The sequence below is a fragment of the Diadema antillarum genome, unplaced genomic scaffold (assembly GCF_040938485.1).
Source record: "Diadema antillarum isolate AM-2024a unplaced genomic scaffold, OU_Dant_1.0 scf00000228, whole genome shotgun sequence".
Taxonomy (NCBI): Eukaryota; Metazoa; Echinodermata; class Echinoidea; order Diadematoida; family Diadematidae; genus Diadema; species Diadema antillarum.
The window spans coordinates 245,651-268,049 of NW_027271117.1; the positions used below are offsets into that span (position 1 = coordinate 245,651).

Below are 22,399 nucleotides of genomic sequence, written 5' to 3' on the forward strand. Positions count from 1 at the left end.
TCATGAAACTGATTTGTGTTTTAAACCACCTCCAACGAAATTGTACACTATACAACTATCTCCCATATCAATGATAGTGTCATCTGATATATAGTTACTGAATTATTAAGAATCAAAAGTGGAAAATGTTTTTTTAAACGCCTATTAATCCACAGAATACATTCGATGCAAAATAATGACATGGATGTTTCCTAAAGTGTCAATTCACGGACCCAGTAGTTTGGTCACCTGGTGTGGGCATGTTCATTCTTTTCTTGAACATGATTTATGAATTCAATGAATTGTGGAGTCGTGCAAACTTATGTGCACATAAGTTGACTCCCAGATGGCTCATTGTACAGCTCGTTCACGCGTGTTTGAGGTGAGCATCTAGCGCAAATTCCATTTCCATAGCAGATCAGCTCTTCTGAGACTTTGCGTAGCGGCTTACTGCAACTCTGACTTCAAAATTAGTTTGTCCACTTCATAATATCAAGACCCCGCAGATTCCTACTACGTGGAAAATGGTGAGTTAAAACATCATCGTAAAGCATGATTTGAAATATCCACAATGTTCTCGACCAAGGCCTTACTCTCGATATTACCCTTCATCAAATTTCTTGTATCTGTTATGTTTTTGGTTGTATAGCCATGTGTCTTATAATGTAGGCTTGCAGGCAGTAATATTAAAATGTTCATTTTAGAGTTCTGTTAAAACTGGCTAGTTTTATGCGTGCTGTTTTCTGTTCTATTTTGTTTTGTTTCGTAACCATTCTGTGGAATTAGAGTAGCTTTAGCGATAAAGTGTCTTGCTAAAGACGTCATGGCATTCCGATTTCAGATTTCAGATTCATTTATTGTTCATTTAGGAAATTCTTTTTGTTGGTACATGGGCGTGCACATAGGAATATCTACATACATGCATAAACTCACATAATATTCATGTACATGAACACATTATAAATGATACAATTTTCACTACATACACAATTATACAAGCATAATTTATACTCACAATACAGTGAACACATACATAATCACAAATTTCAAGTAATTCTTTATATTTACCGATCAACAACAAAACAAAATAGTTCAGAAAACGTGGAATGGGATATTCCTATAGGAAGTGTATCCTTAACATAACCTTTACGCCACCTCCCCCCCCCCACACACACACACACATCCCCAAGGATAATACATCGCGTCGTGCCATACCACATTTGATTAATAACGAATAAAAGGAACGGAAGTTGATGAATAATTGTTGATAAACTTATGGATAAATAGACCAGTGTACTAAATAAACTTGTAATGGCAAACATTGCACGCTTATCTTTATGCTGGGATAATTCTCTGTAGTCAGGTAGTGTTAGTGGTGGACTTAAGTTCACCCTGTATGCAGCAAGGCAGTGCATAAGAATTGAACTATACATTAAGCTGCCATGGAGAGAGTTATGTAGTCACATTTACATAAGTTAGCTCTTCTGCAAAATTATTACACACGCATGAACAGTGGCCTTGAACTCATGACACTTGATTTTCCTTTTCAGGTATTCAAGCAAGATATAATATGATGAAGTTGCGCGCATTCTCCTGATCACGTAATCTTATATGCAATTCTGAAGGACAGAGTGATTCCTCAACAGAATATGTAAGTTTCATTAATGGATTAATCCGTAATACATGTATATGTATTTTCAGGTTATTGATTCATCTAGATTTTCAGCATGTGATATCCGTGAAGTATATTATATTAAAGCGTATTATTACACATGAACGCAGTTTTATCAGTTACTATAACGTAGCCACCGTTTAGTGGGTTGCGGAAAATTTGATAAGACTATAGTGCAATTTTTGATACCATCTATAATCGAGAGATATGTTACTCAAGTGGACCATTGCGATCATTCATTCTTGCCTTTTCCGTTCTACGTCTTCTCAGTTTTTTGGACTTTTTCCTGAAAACTCCATGATGGATTGTAACTCATACGGGCAGCATGTCTACCCCGCAAGAATCTTCATTTTTTTTCTTTTTATTTATTTATTTATTTATTTATTTATTTATTTATTTACTATTTATGTTATTTATTATTATCATTATTTTATTTTATTTTATTTATATATTTTTTCAATTTTTTTTTTTTTTTTTTGGGGGGGGGTAATCTTCTTTTCTGTAACCAGTATTATCAAAGTAAATCAAATCAATGTTATGAATAAGTAGAGGGGGCTATATTTTCACTTTTTTGTGTGTGTGGTAGCAGGATTAGAGGTGTCAACCATAATGGGCATCATTACACCCATTGCCATGGCCAGCACCCGGACCATCATCTGTGGCAAGCTCAGCAGTGGCTGAATGGCTGAGGTCTATAAGTCTTCCTCCTTTCCTAACTGTGTAAAATATACAGCAAACTGATGTTAAATTGGCATGTAATTTGATGTTGTCTTACTTTGTTATTTTATGTTATGAAGACTTTGAGTTGGTCAGGAAAAATGTGGGAATATTTGAATATGCCCTATGTCATAAATGTATGCAGGCCTACATAAAAGGTGTGTATTTTCATCTCAGTCCAAATTCGCCACATTTTTCTTTTCAACATGACTTTACTCAGGCTATTCCACATCTATTCTTTTTTTTTTCAGCTCTAACTTAGTGATGTCGGCATGCTGTCTCCTAATTCCCCGTCTGCCTGGTGAGGACATGCTGTATGTCTGTGACAAAGTAAGTGCTGCACTTTTATATTTTTATGGGAGACGGGAATTCCATCTGCTTTGTGACTAGAAATATAAGAGGAATATTTCTTTGCAACATTATCATGTTTTACTTATATGACAAAGAGCTGAAATAAATCTATCCGACCGGATTTGTTTAGAAACCAATATCAAAGCTTAAAGGAATGGTATAGTATTGGTGGAGGTGAGGATTTGGGCTTTTAAATTTTTGTGATATACCAAGAACCTACTTATGAAATAATAGAGAGTATGCCATTCTAAGAGGAATTCTAAAGATTATTTGATGAAAATTGGTTTTGAAATGGATGAGCCATCCAAAAACAAAATAAAACGCAGCGATCGTGATACAAAGTGAGTCCTATATTATATTATTATTGCTCTGTTTTGGATATCGCAGCTATTTCAAAACCATTTCTCATTATTTCAGCAAAAGACGTTAGAAACCTGAAGTAGATCTATGCAATCAATTTAATTTTCCATTTTCTGGTCAATGGTCATAGTTGCAACCTGTTAGTTTATGTAAGCAACAAAACTGCGTAGTGTAAACGACCTATTTCCTTCGAAATTTTATTCAGTAATTATTTATTCATGTCAAAATCTCCTTCAGAACCTGGCAGGACTAAATCCCACAATCTTCACTGTGAATGCTGCGCACTAGTGACATCACTATTTGGCTGGATGGTTGTGAAATCTGCCCGAATTCCTGTATACAATCGTGTCTTCCTTCGCTACAATGTTTCCGGCCTTCTGTGCTCTGTGGCTTTCAGTATCCCAGACAAGGCAGAAACACCCGATGCATACTTCAGCTGTACATTGCAAGCCTTGATCTGAACAGGCAACTATCGCGAAGAAAAACCTACGGCATTTCATTAACAATATTGTTCACTAATTGTCTTGATTTAGTTTACCAGCCTAAAGTTTTCATGGTGTATACTTTTACAAGGAATTGTCACCAGAGAAATAATGTTGTTCAGGTTGTCCCTCCGTTCTTACATCAGTCTGTAATCGATTATGGCAACGTTGTATCACGAAGGGAAATGAAACGAAAAGTACAAGTGGACAAGTTAATGCAGGGAGATTACTTTAGCAGTTGAACACATCGTCACAAATTGAGGAATATCGGAAAATCCGTTGAAGAGCTATATACACATATATTTAGAGTTTCAGTGCCGCCATTACGAGATGAGAAAGCTACATCTTTGACGTCAACCATGGAAAATTGTATAAAGAAATGTAAAGAAAATAGGCATAGTTTCACGTTTCTAGCATTACAAAAGGAGCACTTGATTTACTTCTTCCAGAAGAAGGTGGGGGTAATATTACCCTTAACATTATGGCAACGACAAATAAGTGGAGGCAATTTGTACTTTTCAGTTAGAATAAGATTTTATGGAATTCCCTTGATATTTTCCTCATATACGTTTCCATACATGAAAGTGACACTGAAACTTTAAAAAATGCATAACTTCCACTGGATCATACGATTTTCCATGTTCACTTATGTGTTCTTATGATATTGCTCCAATCCACGGGTACATTTGGGTTTCATTCCCCTTTAAGTACTGTTTGAGGTCTCCAAATGAAACTTTGCATATGTATGTACGATTGGACGAAGTTACTTCTACCACCTTGTGGGTGCCAGCGTTCAAGGTCAAATATTGTAGGTCATTGTCAAATTCTACAATGTCATTTCGTGCTCTTTCTTTGTATCTCACCTTGTAAGCACTGTCGACATAGTATTGTGGTGTTCTTTTAATAACTTTCCACACTTTTGAGCTATATGACCACCAAATTCACTCCTCAGATCATCTAAAGATGGCTGTCAAATGTTGATATTGGTGAAGTCCGACTCCGTCAACAGTCAAAAAGTCAATGAGCTTACATTTGAAAATCAGTGTAATCACAAATTCGATATGTGGGCAAGACATCACTTCGCTTTTACCTTGTTAGATGGTGGATATTTGTGAAGCTTCCGTTTCTAATTCATACAGTATCAGCATACCTTATGTCTGAGAATAGTGGTAAAGAAGATTAGATACTTTGGCAACAGCGTGTAAAATTCGCAAAATTTTATTTTGTGCCTTATTTGCTGAACAAACGTCGTAGGAGGACTACAACCTGCCAGGCAGTATGGCGGAACAATTACTCTATTATTAGCGTCATAGAATAAATGACAATGATGTAGTTCTGAAGCATGCTATTCATTAGATATATATACTTTTGCAATGACTCCATGTATACTTTTAATCGAACTAGGTATATAATCATCAATGTCTTGTACTTGAATAACGACAGAATGATTTCGGTGAGGAAAGTTTTCTGTCACGTCATTTAGGAATAAGGGAACGTGTCAATATTATGCTATTTGTTCCATAGTTATGACAACATTTCACTCGTTGTTGTTGTTTTGCTTTGTTTTGGGTTGTGTTGTTGTTGTTGTGTTTTTGTTTTTGTTTTTGTTTTTTGTTTTTTTTTTGGGGGGGGGGGGGGACACGGTTCAAAGTGTCCTGAAACCTTGTATAATACATGCATTTAGTCATGTATGATGCCAAACTGTTCCCGCTCATGCAAATGCAGCCGTTTCAAGGAAATAACATAAGATTATTCTTATACTCCATGATTTGATAATGCTAAAGTGGTTCATAAGAGTCCAGTGAAACTGTGTACAGAACAAAAAGTGGATTTGACAATGGTATACGATATCCGCAATTTACTCTTTGACGGGGTCTATCATCCGATTATGTATAAGCACGGTAGTCCCCTATTCAGAAACTACAAGTTAGATAAGCTGCAATCATTTTGCACGCGACCATGGCGTTATAGCCAAAGGTGATCTGCAAATCCCTGTGTGCCTACAGAGGATTGGAAAACGTAACAACTTTCTATTATAGAACAACGAAACAGAAACTGGTGCATGTATTATTGTCAGTCACTTTGTTAGTCATTGTGATGATTTGCTCATTGCAGTTCCGGAATCTCAGCTCGAGGGACTCGAATTGATCCCAAATCAGTCGGAATGCGTGTATCACCCAAAACAAAATCTGAATACATAACCATGATAACTGCGATTCTGCCTAGTCTCCATTGGTAGCCCATAAGGGCTGGTATCAAGTTCGATTTTCATATTATAATTATACCTTGTGTTTAGATGTTTTCATCAAAATGCCCGTATACCTGAATATGGTATGTGTATGTCAGTTAAGCATCTAAACCATAATAAATTGTAGTCGTAATCTAAGTGCCAATAATCTCATGATTTGAATAAGTGTGAACACCAAGACATGTCGTGATAAGGACTTTAAGACAATTGGCATCGTCATTATAAAACAAACTCCTAATTGTAAGACATTTTTTAAATTTTAGATAAATTCATGTCTATGCTGGAAACATATCTTTTTGATGATTCATGATGACGTCACTGTTACATGAATATTGTACGCATGGAAATTTGTAGGCCTATTCGTTTAAATGCATACAAACAACTTGTTAAATCCTCTTACATTTTTTTTATAGATATGGTGCATACTTTAGAAATGTACGTAGCATGCTCTTGTTTTTTGAGGCTTTGTGTACTGGTAAAAAGCATATCTTATTCTTATAGATTATGTGAATAAGTACGTATTCAAGTACGTTTTGAATAAAACGTATCCAGACAAAATAGTATATCATATTTTTACCTCTTCCTTCATGCAGATGAATGCTCTTGCCTAGAGGGTTTGTTTGATAGATAGTGATAGTGCTCACCTCATTGGAAAGGTAATTAGGTAAATATTTGGTTTTAGTATGTCATTCAAACACAACTATAAGTTAACTTCTACATTAACATTTCAAAACTCACAAATTCCACACACACTTTCATGATTCACAGGATCCAAATTACACCAATCTTATTTACTTTGCAGAGTGCAACAACAGCATAATTTTGATATACTGAGCAAACAGGCTTGCATTAGTTCGCACTATTCAAGGTTTAAAGTAGTTAAGTAACCAAATTGTACCTTGTTATGTGATGCTAAGTATATTTACCTTATAGGTATAATGTTGCAAATATGTGATGCTTATTTCATCCAGAACTGCTGCAAAATTGTTTCTTCAAAGGAGCCAATCAGTGTCACTGCCTGTTCCTCTAGATCGAGACGCAATATTGCCCAGTAATCTCAAGGTGCACTTGAGGTTATACTGGGCAACATTGCGCCTCTACAGGCGTAGACAGTGACACTGACTGGCTCCTTTAAAGAGACAATTTTGCTGCAGTCATGGATCAAATAAGCACCACATAGGTGCAACATTTACCTATATATATATGGCACAAAATCGCACCCTCAAAAGAGGCTACAATCTTGGAACTTAGGGTGCTTCTTTGCACCCTTACGAAAGGTGTAAAGTTGCACCAAAAGTAGAAGCAAGAGAGGGTGCAAAGTTGCGCCGAAAATTAAAGGGAGAAAGATCGCACCCTCAAGAAAGGTGCAACTCGGCACCATTTATTGTGGGTGGAAAGATGCACCCTCAAGAAAAGGGTGCAACTTAGCACCTCTTAGTGTGGTGGAAATATGCACCCAAGGGAACCACTTCGCACCCTCAATAAAGGGTGCAATGTTGCACCTTCTTTGGCGGTGCAAAGGTGCACCCACAGGTTGCAAGGTTATACCCTTGCGCAAGGTACCACTTTTGCACCCATTTCTCGAGGGTGCAAGATAACACCATAGGGAGCCACCAGTGTGACATCACTTTGCAACCCTTAAAAGGTGCAAGAATGAATCATTTTTTCTTAGTGTGTAGGTGTAAAAGACACATAACCCATCAAAATTGAATGAATGATCATCACCAATCAATTAAAATTATGGATATTCAAGAAGTGGGGATGGCCCTTTTGAGAAAGTGGGCTAATCATGAGCACTGATAAACAATTCACGGTGTGCAGAATAAAAAAGGGCACTTATATAGTCCCACGGCATGAATCAACGGTTGATTCACGGTTGAAACTTCCCAGAGAACCTCTGTTGGTAGGCATAATACGTGTATATATTAAGTTTCAACAAAAATGCTGCAGGCATTGCACAAATATGAGGGGAAGTCGTGAAATTTTGAGGAGTTGACCTTGACTGCTGACCCCTGACCTTTGACCCATGACCCAAAGTTCTCTAGATAATCACTTCCAGTCAGTACATGCATATATAATAAGTTTCAAGAAGATACCTCGAACCATTAGCGAGATATGGAGAAAAAAGTGATATTTAACATTTTCACTTGACTCAGACCTTTGACCTCATGACCCGAAACTCTCTCTGGAGAATCTTCATTTGGTAGTACATGTTTACACTAAGTTTCAAGAAAATAACTTCAGGCATTGCATAGATATAGGAAAATAGTGAACTTTTGAGCATTTGACCTTGACCTTTGACCTTGAGCATGTGCACTAAAAGTTGATAGGCACAACTTCGCCCACTCACACGTATACATGCCGAGTTTCATAAGGATACCTCAAAAGATTTTTAGTTACACTGTCCACAAAATTGATTACAGATGGAAGGACGAACAGACAGACGAACGGAAGGACGGAAGGATGAAGGATGGACGGACGGAAGGACAGACGGACAACCCGAAAACATAATGCTCCGGCACCACTTCGTGTCGGAGGCATAAAAAAAGCAATATGATTGTGCCTTTACTAAGCAGGTCTCTCAAAGTAGCCTCTCACAAAGGACCTTGAAGGAAAATATATATACCTGGGTCTGATCGTCGGTGCCAAACACTATATTCCCAACTGCTACCACTGCATGCTCCAACACATCTTGACTTGTGTGCCTGCAAAAAAAAAAAAAAAAAGAAGAAGAAAAAAAAAGCATTAAAGGACAAGTTCACCTTCATAGACATGTGGGTTGAGTGAATGCAGCAATATTAGTAGAACACTTCAGTGAGAGTTTGAGCAAAATCGGACAATCCGTTCAAAAGTTATGAATTTTTGAAGTTTCTGCTCAGTCACGGCTGGATGAAAAGACTACTATAGCTTGTGATGTCACATGAGTACAACGATATAAAGAAAGAATAAAGAAAATTCAACATATTTCCATTTTTCTCCCATAACAAAAGAACACTTGACTTCTCTCTTTCAGAAGGCAGGAGGAATAATATTACCCTTAACATACATCAGTAGGAAGTCGAAGAAATGTGCACTTTATTCAAAAAGTAAAGTTTTGTGAAATTCTCTTTTTATTTTCCTTATGTAGTTGTACGCATGTGACATCATACACTGTAGTAGTCTTCTCTTCCAGCAGTGACTGCGCAGATACTTCAAATATTCATAACTTTTGAACGGATTGTCCAATTTTCCTCAAACTTTCACTGATGTGTTCTACTAATATTGCTGCATGCTCTCAATCCTTATGTATATGAAGGTGGACTTGTCCTTTAAATTCAGAGGAGGCCTATAACAAAGCAGGGCTGCACACTAACCCATTTTTTCTACTGGACCAACCTGTCCTTGTCAGACCAGCAGATATCTAATTTTTCCATTTTCTATTGGTCTGAACCTAAAATTCATTGGTCCTGTTCTTTTTTTCTTCTTTTTTTTTGACTGGCCCCAGTCATGTTAGACCAGTAAATTTGGCAATTCCTGAAAAGTTATTGGCCAAAAACTTTCATCGGTCTGGGACCGTCGGACCGGCGCCTACATCGTATGCATTGCCAATGCATGCTGACTTGTGTTGAGGGTATACTTGTGTTGATTGACGATACCCTCAACATCACTTAGGAGGTTATAAGTTGATATGTTTCATGTAGCATATCAAACCCTTCATACGGAACATTTTGCAATCTCAAATCGCTGCCAGTCACGTCACATATGATATAATACAACACCTATTTAGAATGTAGCTATTCAATTGGTCGATTGTCCATAACGTGACATTTAGTGAAAGGTTCTATTGCACGCTCTGGCTGTCTCAGCGTACAATTTTGGTTCGACCAAAATGTTCTATTGCACACGCTCTGATGTCACAATAAACAAACATGTGCCACACACACTCAACAATTACAAGCGCACTTACAAGCGCATACTTTTGTCACTCATTTTTGTAAACAACTTCGTTTCGCATACGTACGTACACATGTACATACACGGTGACTGCGACTGTGAGGCTACTCATTCGTCTTTCACAGAAAATGGTTGCCATTTCTGTGCTAAATTCAAGAATCTGTGTGTACAAATCCGTTGACGTTCGAGGTGTTGTATAAAACAAATAGTGTATGGTCTTTACTCGTGTAATGGAACCAGATTTCGCACTCGGTGAAAGATGAGGCGCACTATTCAACTCGGCTTTGCCTCGTTGAATAGAGCGCCTCTATCTTTCACCTCGTGCGAAATCTTGAACCATTGCACTTGTGACCATTCACTATTTGTATAATATTGCATGTTTTCATGATGAACGAAATTAGAAGCTTTGATTCCCAACTCTTGTAAAATGGATGACTTACGTGTACATTTACTAATTGTTCAGTGTTATTAGTGTTTATAATATAACACGGTTAATAAATAAGAGCTAATCTGTAAAAGTGGGGACACTTACGATAGCAGATCAACCAGTCTTTGACAGACTCCAGCATTCAGCACCTTCTCGATGAAAAACTGAGATGCATTACAGATAAACTGGAGGGCGTGGCAGGCATCCGCCAGCACCTCCTCCTTGCTGCTGTACAGAAGTCGATGAATGATCGGCAAACATGGGAGATTCTTGGAAGACAAACAAATCACTTTCATGTGATAATCATGAAAATATTACATTACACCTAAAAAGAATGTAGCTATCCGATTGGTCGATTGCCCATCACGTGACATTTAGTGAAAAGTTCCATCCCACGCTGTGGCTGTCAGCAGCGCAATTTTGTAGGAGCAAAAATAGATAGCGCATGGCTGACGTCACCCATTTCCATTGACTTCCATGTTAAACTCACAATTGACTCGAAGTTTTTGTTCCATCGCCCGGCTCTGATGTCACTATAAACAAACATTTGCCACGCACGCTCAACAATTACAAGCATGCTTACAAGCGCACACTTCTGTCACTCATTTTTGTTAAGAACTTCAACTGATTGGCTTCGCGTACGTATGTACACGGTGAATGTGAATGTGCGGCTACTATCATTCGTCTTTTACAGAAAATGGTTGCCATGTCTGTGCTAAATTCAAAAATCTGTGTGGACCACATCTGTTGACGTTCGAGGTGTTGTATAAAACAAATAGTGTATGGTCTTTACTCGTGCAATGGAACCAGATTTCGCACTCGGTGAAAGATGAGGCGCACCATTCAACTCACCTTCGCCTTGTTGAATAGAGTGCCTCTATCTTTCACCTTGTGCGAAATATTGTACCATTGCACTCGTGACTATTCACTATTTGTATATTGATGGTAACTATGGTACATGTAAGTCTCTTCAACAGTGTAGGCAGGTAGATGTCTTCTCTCCATGCTCTTCAAATTAGACACCAACCTGCCCACTGACTGATAATCCGACGAAGCTACCTCCTCTGCCATGAATCTGAGTGGACCACAACCTCGTTGAATAGAGCACCTCAGTGTTTTACCACATGTGAAATCTTGCACCATTGCACTCGTAAACATTCACTATTCGCATATTAAGGCATGACATTTTATTAGAGAGATGGAACATCTTGGGCCATTGTGTATGTGGAGCTTAACTCTTTGCGTCATGTGCCATGACGCAAACCCCCTGTGTGCCATGTTATTCTGAGACACCAAAGTTGTCATACTTTGAGAAAACATTCCGTTTTTTAAATCCATGCGACTTTTAACAGATTTCTGTTAAGATGGACATGTGGTGAACAAAGTTGAGGATAACATGCCAGGCTTTGCTTTGATGTGAACTGTATAACACATACATGATTGTTTTTCCTTTCAAATGACCAACATTTATATTACTGTGAAGTCATGACTTTTGCACTCAAAACAGTATACAGAGAAACTTAGAATTTACATGCAAATCCAGGACAGAATACTACTTGCTAGTCAATTCCCACAAAAAATGCAAGCTTAATGTGAGAGGAACAGAATCCCGAGAAACGCTTCAATTGTCCTGTGGTATTTGGCGATTTATCGATTGGTTTGGGCGGATTTGTGGATTTGAGCAGAATATGCAAAGTTGGCATGCCGTCGACTGAGTCGGGCATGCAAACGTGGCACATAAAGAGTTAAAGTATGAACCAAAAAGGATGGGTGGGCAGAAATTACCATATTATTATCTATCCCTTTAGAGCAAATTTGAATGAGATCCAGTAATTAATACTGCTGGTGAAGCACACACAAGAAATGCGACTCCGCTGCATGCAAATAGCAGAATCCAGAGAGCTGCACCATCTACAACTATCATGGACTTCGAATGATCAATTATTCAATAACATACAAAGTTGGAATGAAATCCTAGTAACCCCTATGTAAACACATACATATAGTCTGTTAATATTTTGTGCAGCAGGTATATCCTACAGCAAATAGGTGACATAAACCATACACACCAAAACTCACCTCATCATCAGAAGAGCTGTTATCCGCAGCTAAATCCAATGTCAGTTTGGTGCCTGAAGGCAAACTGATATCAAAGCTCTGATGATATCGGCAATAGAAGCTCCTGAGACATGCATTGGCAGCAAGCTTCAATTTTTTCTGGTAAAGGACGAAAAATGCAAACAAGTAAGCATACGCAATGTTCCACTATGAAGCTGATATTATACATGTTTGTACTCTAATGTGGACATTAAAGTGGTATATGAATCTTAGAGAGAGAGAGAGAGAGAGAGAGAGAGAAGAAACCCTGAAAAAAATAGAAGACCTTTCCTAGACAAAGCAGCAGTTACATAGTAGTCAATGTTTATATTGTCGCTGGGGTGACAAGACCTTGTATCTCAAATTTTGGTGAAAATGACTTCTATGGATTAAAGGGATAGTACAGTTTTGGTTGAGATGAGAAATAGGCTTTCGAATTTTTGCAAGATACCAAGAAAACACTTATGATATAGCACAGAGCATACCATTTTAAGAGGAATTCAAAGTTTATTTGATGCAAATCGGGTTTGGAATAACTGAAACATCCAAAAACAAGGTAAAACAAAGCGATCTTTACAAAGTGTGGGTCCCACACTTTATTAGAATCGTTCTTTTTTGGATATCTCAGCCATTTCAAAACCAATTTTTATCAAATAAACGTTGAATTCCTCATAAAATTGCATGCTCTTTCATATTTCATATGAGATTTCTCATTATCTCACCTAAAAATGTTAGAAACCTGAAATTAGGTCTCAACCAGAACTGTACGATCCCTTTAATGATCAGATAATCAGTTAAGTGATGTCCTTGAAAGAAAACAGAGCCTACTCATATTCCTTTTTAGGACCGACAAACTGAATCAGATACATTGTATCACATTATCTTCCTCTACCAGTTATTTGAAACTTGTCTCAAAAGACATTAATATCTGACCGTGGTTATGGCAAAGGTTTTTTTTTTTATTTTTTATAAGAGATTTTGAAGTTTTGTGAACATCTCTACTTGCACAATGTCAGTGAAGTCAAGACTGGAGAATAGAATTGAAATCAGGTGGAACAGAACTTAAGCATTTTTTAAAAATATATTCTGATACCAGTGCACCAAAATGATTGCTTGCAAATTGTCTCTGCTCTGGACACCCATCTCACACATTTAAACCGTTGAGGACGGGCTGATTTTGCTACAACACGCGTTTCCCACAGACACTTGCCCGAGTATACTCGGGACTCATCCTTAACGGGTTAATGCATCACAGCAGAGCATTGCAAATAAATGAACAATCTATAACATCACCAGCAACAACTTCAAATCAGCTGGGAGGGCATGGAGTCATATTCACCTCATCTGGATCATCCCACAGAGTATTGATCTTGCCAACACATCTTACGAATTCATTCCGGAAAATTTCCACAATATCATTCTCCGACAGTTGACCTGGGGATGGGGGAGGTAAAGACGAAAGCACAAATGTGATAGGAAAGAACATATAACCCCCAAATCAGGATATAATTTCATTCAAAGTATCAAATCTTCTGGGAATTCATCATAAAAAGTTTCTCTGCCCTTTACACAGAGTCACCTTAACTATCATTGCAATTCAGAAAAGCCTTTCACAAAAATTACAATTGGTCATTTACAATTTAAACACCTGCACATGCTTTTTGAAGGGCTTCTGGGGTGCTAAATAACTTTTTCTTACCATTTGCCCAATTGGGCAATGAGATTTTCAAACTGTTGCAAAACAATTGCCTGAGAATGAATGAAAGAGAAGGTTCAAAAGTATAGAAAATTATATAGAAAGTCACTTGTAAGTCAAGGGCTTGATAAAACATAATTTGAATGAACAGCACACATTGATTCACAGGTTAAATACTTTAATACTTAAAAACATTGGGGTAACAAATTGATGGTTTGATTTTGTGTAGTTGGCATTGCATTGCATTGGGGCTTCTGCACATAGGTGTTTGGAAAGTGGATGAAATGAAATTAAAGTGTGTTGCATCATAAATAACTTGGGCTTTCATATGACGGTTAACTCCGTGGGTTTGAGGGGAAGGTGAAGGTGAAAAAGGGGTGGCTTCCAAACTTTTTGATTGCTCAATTCGATCAGGCATTTCTTTTTTTTTTCTTTTCAAAACACTTGCCCGACTTTGATTTACACTTGCCCTGGGCAATCAGGCAAATGTACATATCATTAGTACCCTGCCTTCCAATTTCAATATAACCTCATTTGCATGTACAAGTCTTAATTTGTAGTCTTGTACCGCCACATACACTGACAAGAATTCTCTCCACAATCATATTCACATCCTCCATGCATCATCCATTTTCCTAATTGATAGCTGTTATTATGATGAAGGAACAGGTCAATGACCTATTGTCCGTCTTGCATGTGGTGAGACCCGTGCCCATGACCTTCATTAGTGTACGATCAACTATTTTTCTGATCGCTGGCTTTCTCATCGTTTCTGCAACAGATTTAGGGAAAGAAAATGTGACAAATTCTACAGCCATGGACACCTGAAATTCTGAAAAGTTTGGAAAGACTATAATCAGACAGCTGACATGACTTTGGCATGCTGTCATGGTAGCAAAAAGCACACGTTTCATTATATGCATCTTTCACTGTATCCCATGTACATACCTGACTCGATACGTTCATGCAGCTTCTGAAAAGCCCCTAGTTGCCCTTTAAGGTTGTCTTGATCAATGCCATATTTGAGAAGTGTTGACAGATCGAAAGCCTGAAGTGAATGAACACATACGAAAACAAGCGAACAGTACGTTTACATCTTACATTTTGTTGTATCTACCTTTAATAGAAAATGCTAACCTGGGAAAGGGAGGGGGGGGGGGGGGGCTTTAAGGGAACTGACGCATTCATTTCAAACTTTATGATCAGCTCACATGACAGAGGGATTCCACAGTTGCAAAGGCAAGAACACTTGCCTTTTACCACAACAGTATATCTACTATCAAAACAAAGTACTATTACACGAGTTTCATACACTTTTTTTGTGGATAATTCACAAAACTCAATGCCAAGGATGTTAGCAAGATTAAGCTTTATGAAGGTAAGCAAAACCAACCTTAATGTTCCACTGTTGGCCTGAATCTCAAGAAACCATGTCAAAAACGATCCATACTCACAAGAGACTGAGTAAATTAAACTTATGAGGTAACTTCACTCAATTCACTTCACTTCATTCAATTCAATTCAATTCAATTCAATTCAATTCAATCAATTCAATTCATTTCAATTCAATTCAATTCAGTTCAGTTCAATTCAACTGAATTCAATTCAGTTCAAATTCAGTTCAATTCAAGTTCAATCAATTCAATTCCATTCAATTCAACTCAATTTCATTATCCATTTCTGGAAATTTGTTTTGTTTGCATGCATACTTAAACATTAGAACACATAGAACAGGCAGTAGTCGAGGAGTTTGAGGATGAGCTGGATGAGGATCGTGATGAGGAAATTGTTTTCCCAAACGTGGAGAGGGAGACAAAGGGTGAGGAAATGAAGCGCTTCTTTGCATCTCAGGAAGTTGAAACTCATTCCAGCACTGAATCAAAACCAGCTGCGACAATGCCTCAACCAAACCCAAGTAGCAAAGCACCAGAGGGATTGGAGAGAATGTTTACATCACTTGAGGGATGCCTTGCCCAACTTACAAGAGTAACTGTCCATCAGAGTATGGCAAGCCAGCAACTTGCAGCATCAAGCCAGCTACCAAAAATCGATGTCCCTCCATTTAGCGGGGATCCCCTGCAATATCCATTGTGGAAGAACGCTTTCATTAGTTTGGTGGACAGCAAACCACTGGATAATGCCTCGAAACTGAACTTCCTCTGTGCGTTTGTGTGTGGTAAACCTAAGGAGATCGTCGAACACCACCTACTCATCGGGGACGAGGATGGCTACAAGAAAGCACGCGAGCAGCTGGAAGAGAGATATGGTCATGCGAGCACCATCAGTGTCGCCTTCACCAAGAAGCTAAATTCCTGGGGTAGGATTGGACATCGTGATGCTAGCGGCCTGAGAGACTACTCAGACTTCCTGGTGAGGGTAAGAGCAGCAAAGCACAGCTGTCACAGTCTGGGAATCCTCGATTACCCTCAGGAACATGCAAAACTCGTGGAGAGACTACCACCCCATAGCTTCTCTTCAAACCGAACCGACAAGCCCAACAAGGCAAGAACATTCGCTATCAACGGGACCTTTGATGAGAAGAAGAAAATGAACCCATCCCCACCGACTGCTTCAAAGCATGGTCCGTACTCGTCCTGCCCATTCTGTGCACAAGATCATCACATTGATGAATGTGAAGAATTTGCCAAAATGTCACTAGCAAAGAGAAAAACTTTCTTCTTTCAGAAGATGCTGTGTATGGGATGTGGCACAACAGATGAGCACCTGTACAGAAACTGCAAGGAAAGGAAAGCATGTAAAACCTGTGGAAAAGCTCATCTGACGTGTCTCCACATGCAGGGAACCAACCCACTGGCAAGGCAGGATGATGGGTCGGCCAACTGCACCTCTGTCTGCTCGCTTCCTGACCAACACGAAAAAGACAACTGCATGATCGTACCGGTGTGGCTTCGTCACAAGGACAATCCCACAAAAGAGCGTCTCGTGTATGCAATTCTGGACGATCAGTCAAACGTTAGCTTTGTATCAAAGTCTGCCACGAAAGAGCTGAACGTTAAAGGCCCACAGACGGACCTTCGCCTCACCACAATGCACAAGACTGCCAACATAGCAAGTGAGAAAATTTCAGGACTAGAGGTCTTGGACTACAAGAAGGAGAATGTGGTTCAACTACCAGTAGCCTTCGCACCCGGGAGATACTGCCAATCTCACGCCCGCAGATACCAAAACCTGAAGTGGCCAAAAGATGGCCGCATCTCCGACCCATCGCAGACAAAATGATGCCGTACAGCACGACTGTTGAGGTCTCCCTACTCATTGGCAATGATTGCACACGGGCAATTCGACCGCGGGAAATAATCACAGGAGGAGAAGATGACCCATATGCACAGAGGTCTCTTCTTGGATGGGGCATCATTGGACGAGTGTGCAAGACCCAAGGTGAGAGTCTAAGGAGTGCTGCATGCAACAAAATCAGTGTTGAGACGTACTCAAACTTCGCCTTCCCCACCAAGACAAAGGAAGTTCTCTGTCCCCAAAAGATAATTCAGACGCTTGAAGCAGACTTCAAAGACATGAGTGGGGGTCAAGAGCCTCTTTCTGTAGAAGATCGGCGATTTCTCCAAAGGATGGAGGAAGGGATCAAGAAGAGGGATGACGGTCACTACGAGATGCCTCTTCCATTCAAGTCAGAGGATGTGAGGCTACCGCATAACCGGCAGATGGCAGTGAAAAGGTGGAACCAGCTTAATGCCAGATTCCGAAAGAATCCTAAATTTCTGGCAGACTACCAGGAATTCATGCTAGATGTAATAAGCAACTGCGCTGAGAAGGCCCCAGTCGAGTTCAGGAATGGCAGAGTGAACTATGTTCCCCATACAGGAGTCTACCACCCAAAGAAGCCTGATAAGATCCGCGTTGTCTTCGACTGTTCTGCGAAGTATCAAGGGGTGTCGCTCAATGACAAGCTGCTGCAAGGCCCAGATCTTACAAATGGCCTACTTGGAGTCCTGTGCAGATTTCGACAGGAGGATGTGGCAATTATGGCGGATATCAAGAGCATGTTCCACCAATTCTTTGTAGCAGAGGAGGACCGTGACATGCTACGCTTCCTGTGGTGGGAAGACGGAAACCCCCAAAATGAAGTAATTGAGTACAGAATGAAGGTTCATCTCTTTGGAGCAGCTAGTTCACCTGGGTGTGCTAACTTTGGTCTGAAGAAAGCTGCAGATGATGGCGAAGAAGAGTTTGGGACAGATGCGGCAAACTATATTCGCAAAGAATTCTACGTTGATGATGGACTAAAGTCTGTACCAACACCAGAAGAAGCTGTGAAACTTCTCCAGGCAAGTCAAGGCATCTGTGCTAAGGCTGGACTCAAGCTTCACAAGCTCATGTCAAATAGCAAGGAGGTCCTGCAGAGTTTCCCCCCTGAAGACATGGCAAAAGGATTGGCAGATCTTGACCTAGATTTTGACACGCTTCCTGTGGAAAGAGCACTAGGAGTTACTTGGTGTGTGGAGAGCGATACTCTTCAGTTCAAGATCGAACTCCAAGACAGACCCCCAACCAGAAGAGGCATACTTTCCACAGTCTGCTCTATCTATGATCCAAATGGATTTGCCAGCCCAGTCACGCTAAGAGGGAAGCAGATTCTGCAAGAGCTATGTCGCCGCAAACTGGACTGGGACGCGACAATACCAGATGATCTGAGACCACGTTGGGAGAATTGGCGAAAGGAGATTCAGGAACTTGAGAAGATGAAAGTTCCGAGATGTTTCAAGCCACCAGGATTCGGCAAAGTGAAACATGCAGAGCTCCACCATTTCTCCGACGCGAGCTACGAGGGATATGGGCAGTGCTCTTATCTCCGACTCATCAATGAACAGGATGAAAGCTGCTGCTCTCTCGTGGTAGCAAAGTCAAGAGTAACACCTCTGAAGCCAGTGACTATGCCCAGACTTGAGTTGACCGCAGCTACAATTTCTGCCAAGGTTAGCAGGTTTCTACGCAGTGAGCTGATGTACGGAGACCTTCAAGAATTTTTTTGGACTGACAGCAGAGTTGTCTTAGGATACATCCAAAATGAGTCCAGAAGATTTCACATCTACGTGACGAATCGTGTAGAATTGATACACAATGAAACCTCTTCAAGCTCCTGGTTCTACGTCGACACCACCTCCAACCCTGCAGACTGTGCGTCACGCGGTATGACAGCCACGGAACTCTTGAACAGTGACTTCTGGTTATCAGGACCAAAATTCCTGGAAGGAAAGGGGATCTTCCATCCTCCCCAGGAGGAGGTAAAACCAGACATCAGTGATGAAGACCCAGAGGTGAAGAAGGGGATTAGCTTCTCTACCACTGCAGTGAACATCACCAGTAGACTGAGTACCAGCCGCCTTCATCACATCTCCAGCTGGAATCGTGCAAGGAAGGCAGTTGCCTTGTGTCTACGGCTGAAGAGGAAACTTCAAGAACGACAGGTGAAGCTGAGGAAATCGGTTCAAGTTGCTAGACCACTTCCCAGAGTTGACCTCACCGTGGACGAACTTCAGCGAGCAGAGACAGAAATCTTCCTCTGCCTGCAAAGAGAGCAGTTCCATCAGGAGGAAGACATCCTCCGAAAGCTCCAGTGTAACAAACAGGGAGACCGTGCTGCTGCCCGGTTGAGAAACGACAGCATTAAAACTACCAGCTCGCTGTACCGCCTTGACCCCTACATAGACGAGAGCCAAGTCATCAGAGTGGGTGGCAGAATAAAGAGAGCAAATATCCCTATGGAGGTGAAACACCCTATCATCGTGCCCCGACATTCACACGTTACAGAAATGCTGATTAGACACCACCATCAGAAGGTGAACCATATGGGTAGAGGGATAACCCACAATCAGCTGAGGCAGTCAGGTTACTGGATCATCGGTGGATCGGCAGCAGTTTCCAGCATTGTGTCGAAGTGCGTGACATGCAGAAAACTTCGTGGCCCCCTTGAGCAGCAAAAGATGGCTGACCTCCCAGAGGACAGGCTGACACCAGCTCCACCGTTCACCTACTGTGCTGTTGATTACTTCGGCCCATTCACAATCAAAGAGAGACGGAGTGAGGTGAAGCGGTATGGTGTCTTGTTCACTTGCATGGCATCCAGAGGAATTCACCTAGAATCGGCAAACAGTTTGAGCAGTAGCTCATTCATCAACTGCCTGAGACGATTCCTGAGCAGACGTGGCCCCGTGAGACAGATACGCTGTGACAGAGGAACAGCTTTCGTTGGTGCACGCAACGAGCTCCAGCAAGCACTCAAGGAGCTCGATGAAGAGCAGGTTAAAGACTACCTGAAAGAAAATGACACAGACTGGATCCCTTTTGAAATGAACACCCCCCACTCCTCTCACATGGGAGGAGCATGGGAACGACAGATTGCCACTGTGAGACGTGCCCTTGAACCCTTGCTGATAAACTCGTCAAACCAGTTAGATGACGAGTCCTTCCGTACGTTTCTAGCCGAGGTAGAACTGATCGTGAACACAAGACCACTCACCACAACAAATCTATGCTCCCCTGATGCACCCGAGCCCCTGACACCGAACCATCTGCTGACTATGAAGCCGAAGGTAGTGCTTCCGCCACCAGGAAAGTTTCAACGGGCAGATGCCTACTGCAGGAAATGGTGGCGACGAGTTCAGCATCTCACAAACGAATTTTGGTTGAGATGGAGGAAAGAGTTTCTCATCGAACTCCAGGCAAGGCAGAAGTGGGTGCAGCCAAAACGAGACATCAGAGTGGGCGATGTCGTCATCATCAAGGAAGCTGATGAAGCTCGCCGATGCTGGCCCCTGGGACGAGTAGAGGAAGTCTTCGCTGGCAAAGATGGGCATGTGAGGAAGGTCCGACTTCTCATGGCTACGAAGATGCTGGATACTGAGGGGATGCGCCACCATCGACCGTCCTTCCTCGAGCGACCCATCCAGAAACTGGTAGTCTTGGTTCCGGCAGAAGAAGTTGCAACGGGAGAAGAAGTCTCGCGTGCATAGAACACCGATGTAGATGGGAAGACCGGGAGATTCCCAATCAAGGAGCCAAATCAAGTCGAAGAAATCTCACAATTTGTAATGTATTTACTCATAATGCTTCTCTCTATCTCTTCTCTCTTCCACTCTTTCTCTCTAGCTTGCCTCTCAGGCACTTTTACCCTTTCATCTTTTCACAGCCCACTAGCTGTAAATTTATCTGTTTTATTCTCTTTAGCATGTCAAGCAACCAGAGAAATGTAACTGTGTTTATTGTTTTGGTGTAACAGCTGTGTATGGCTGTTAAAGGAGCCATGTCACTGCAGGAGTATGCAGTGAGTACTATATTTTGATTTAATGCTTTGCAGTAGTCTGCACCTTTGATATAGTGCATTGCATGCACACTGTACAGAGTATGCAGGATCAAATTGTGGGAAACTCTACCTCTGAGCAAGCATTGCCAGCAGTGATAATCCCATTTTATAGTTTCCCCTCCCCATTCATGGGTTTGGCTAGACTAAACATTCTGTCCAGCTTTTGACCACCAACCCCTGCCTGTAAACAATGTTCCCATTCATGGTCAAGTTCTGAGCTGTGACTCACACCCCCTTTCTTTGTCTCTGGGGTATGATGTAAAGGTCCTTGGTAGTATAGCTTGGTAGTACACTGTATATAGCTTTGACATTCTAAGCCAAAGAGTCAGTTTAATGTTCAGTTTGGACGAGAGAGGTGTTCTGTGTTGAAGCTCTCAAGCCAGCAAGCGACCGCTTTTCAGTTAGTTACTACAGACTGTGTACAGGCCCCAATTGGTAAGTTTCACATTAGATACATTATTTCTTCCACAAGCATTTGTGTAATATAACGAAAGCTGAAATGCATCTCAATATTGTAGTATTATGTTTGCAGTAGTTAAATACCACATCAGAGACTGAAATTTGTATTAATTTACAGCTTGAATTAAGAAGAACAGTTGGTGGAATTGTTAGAAGGTAGTGAGTCATGTTAGTATACAAACATGTCAGTGTCATAATATGTGTGTTAGCTGATTTAGCTTAAATCATTAAGTTTCATGACTATTTTAGTGTTGCTGTTGTGTCTAGAATATGGGTCAGTGTATTAGGTTATGTGCATTTAGATAGGTTGGTTGACCTTGTGTGGGATAGTGACGTACTTCTGTGTTCTGTTAAGTCTGTGCAAGTTAGTTCGGAATAGATCAGATCACGATGACTTATAATAATCGTTTTTGTGTATAGAAAGGAAGCATAATATAAATTATACATGCATTATTGGTGATGATGACGCATTTTATGTGCTCAACTAAATGTTAACTACAGTGTAATTATAAGGATTATTTGTTGTTTGAATTAGTTTAATTATGTTATTAATAATTAGCAATTGGCAGTTGTATCTAAAAACAGATAACATGGTAATGTGTTGTTAAAGGTTAAATGTCATTTCATTTCATTTTCATT

General features: G+C 40.4%; 1 protein-coding gene and 2 long non-coding RNA genes across 3 annotated transcripts; 2 read left to right on the forward strand and 1 right to left on the reverse strand.

Moving 5' to 3' along the window:
- Nucleotides 1-1,436: 1,436 nt before the first annotated feature.
- LOC139724771 (uncharacterized) lies at nt 1,437-5,157 on the forward strand. Its single transcript, XR_011710485.1, has 3 exons — nt 1,437-1,630; nt 2,620-2,698; nt 3,317-5,157. It is a non-coding gene; the product is annotated as an uncharacterized lncRNA (long non-coding RNA).
- Nucleotides 5,158-8,433: 3,276 nt separating this feature from the next.
- LOC139724772 (uncharacterized) lies at nt 8,434-12,346 on the reverse strand. Its single transcript, XR_011710486.1, has 3 exons — nt 12,249-12,346; nt 10,275-10,438; nt 8,434-8,514 (listed from the first exon to the last, which is right to left on the reverse strand). It is a non-coding gene; the product is annotated as an uncharacterized lncRNA (long non-coding RNA).
- A 2,827-nt stretch (nt 12,347-15,173) lies between these two features.
- LOC139724776 (uncharacterized) lies at nt 15,174-21,355 on the forward strand. Its single transcript, XM_071635890.1, has 4 exons — nt 15,174-15,201; nt 15,683-16,981; nt 17,041-17,722; nt 20,138-21,355. Exons 1-4 carry the CDS (start codon nt 15,174-15,176, stop codon nt 20,949-20,951), a joined length of 2,823 nt encoding a protein of 940 aa, XP_071491991.1. The 3' UTR covers nt 20,952-21,355.
- Nucleotides 21,356-22,399: the final 1,044 nt, after the last annotated feature.

Bases quoted from the DNA above. Each gene is read 5' to 3' on its own strand.
- LOC139724776 (XM_071635890.1), top strand. From the start codon at position 15,174: ATGACAGAGGGATTCCACAGTTGCAAAG. The intron at 15,202-15,682 runs GCAAGAACACTT...CTTAAACATTAG, and splicing joins GGGATTCCACAGTTGCAAAG to AACACATAGAACAGGCAGTA. The intron at 16,982-17,040 runs GCCCACAGACGG...ATAGCAAGTGAG, and splicing joins GAAAGAGCTGAACGTTAAAG to AAAATTTCAGGACTAGAGGT.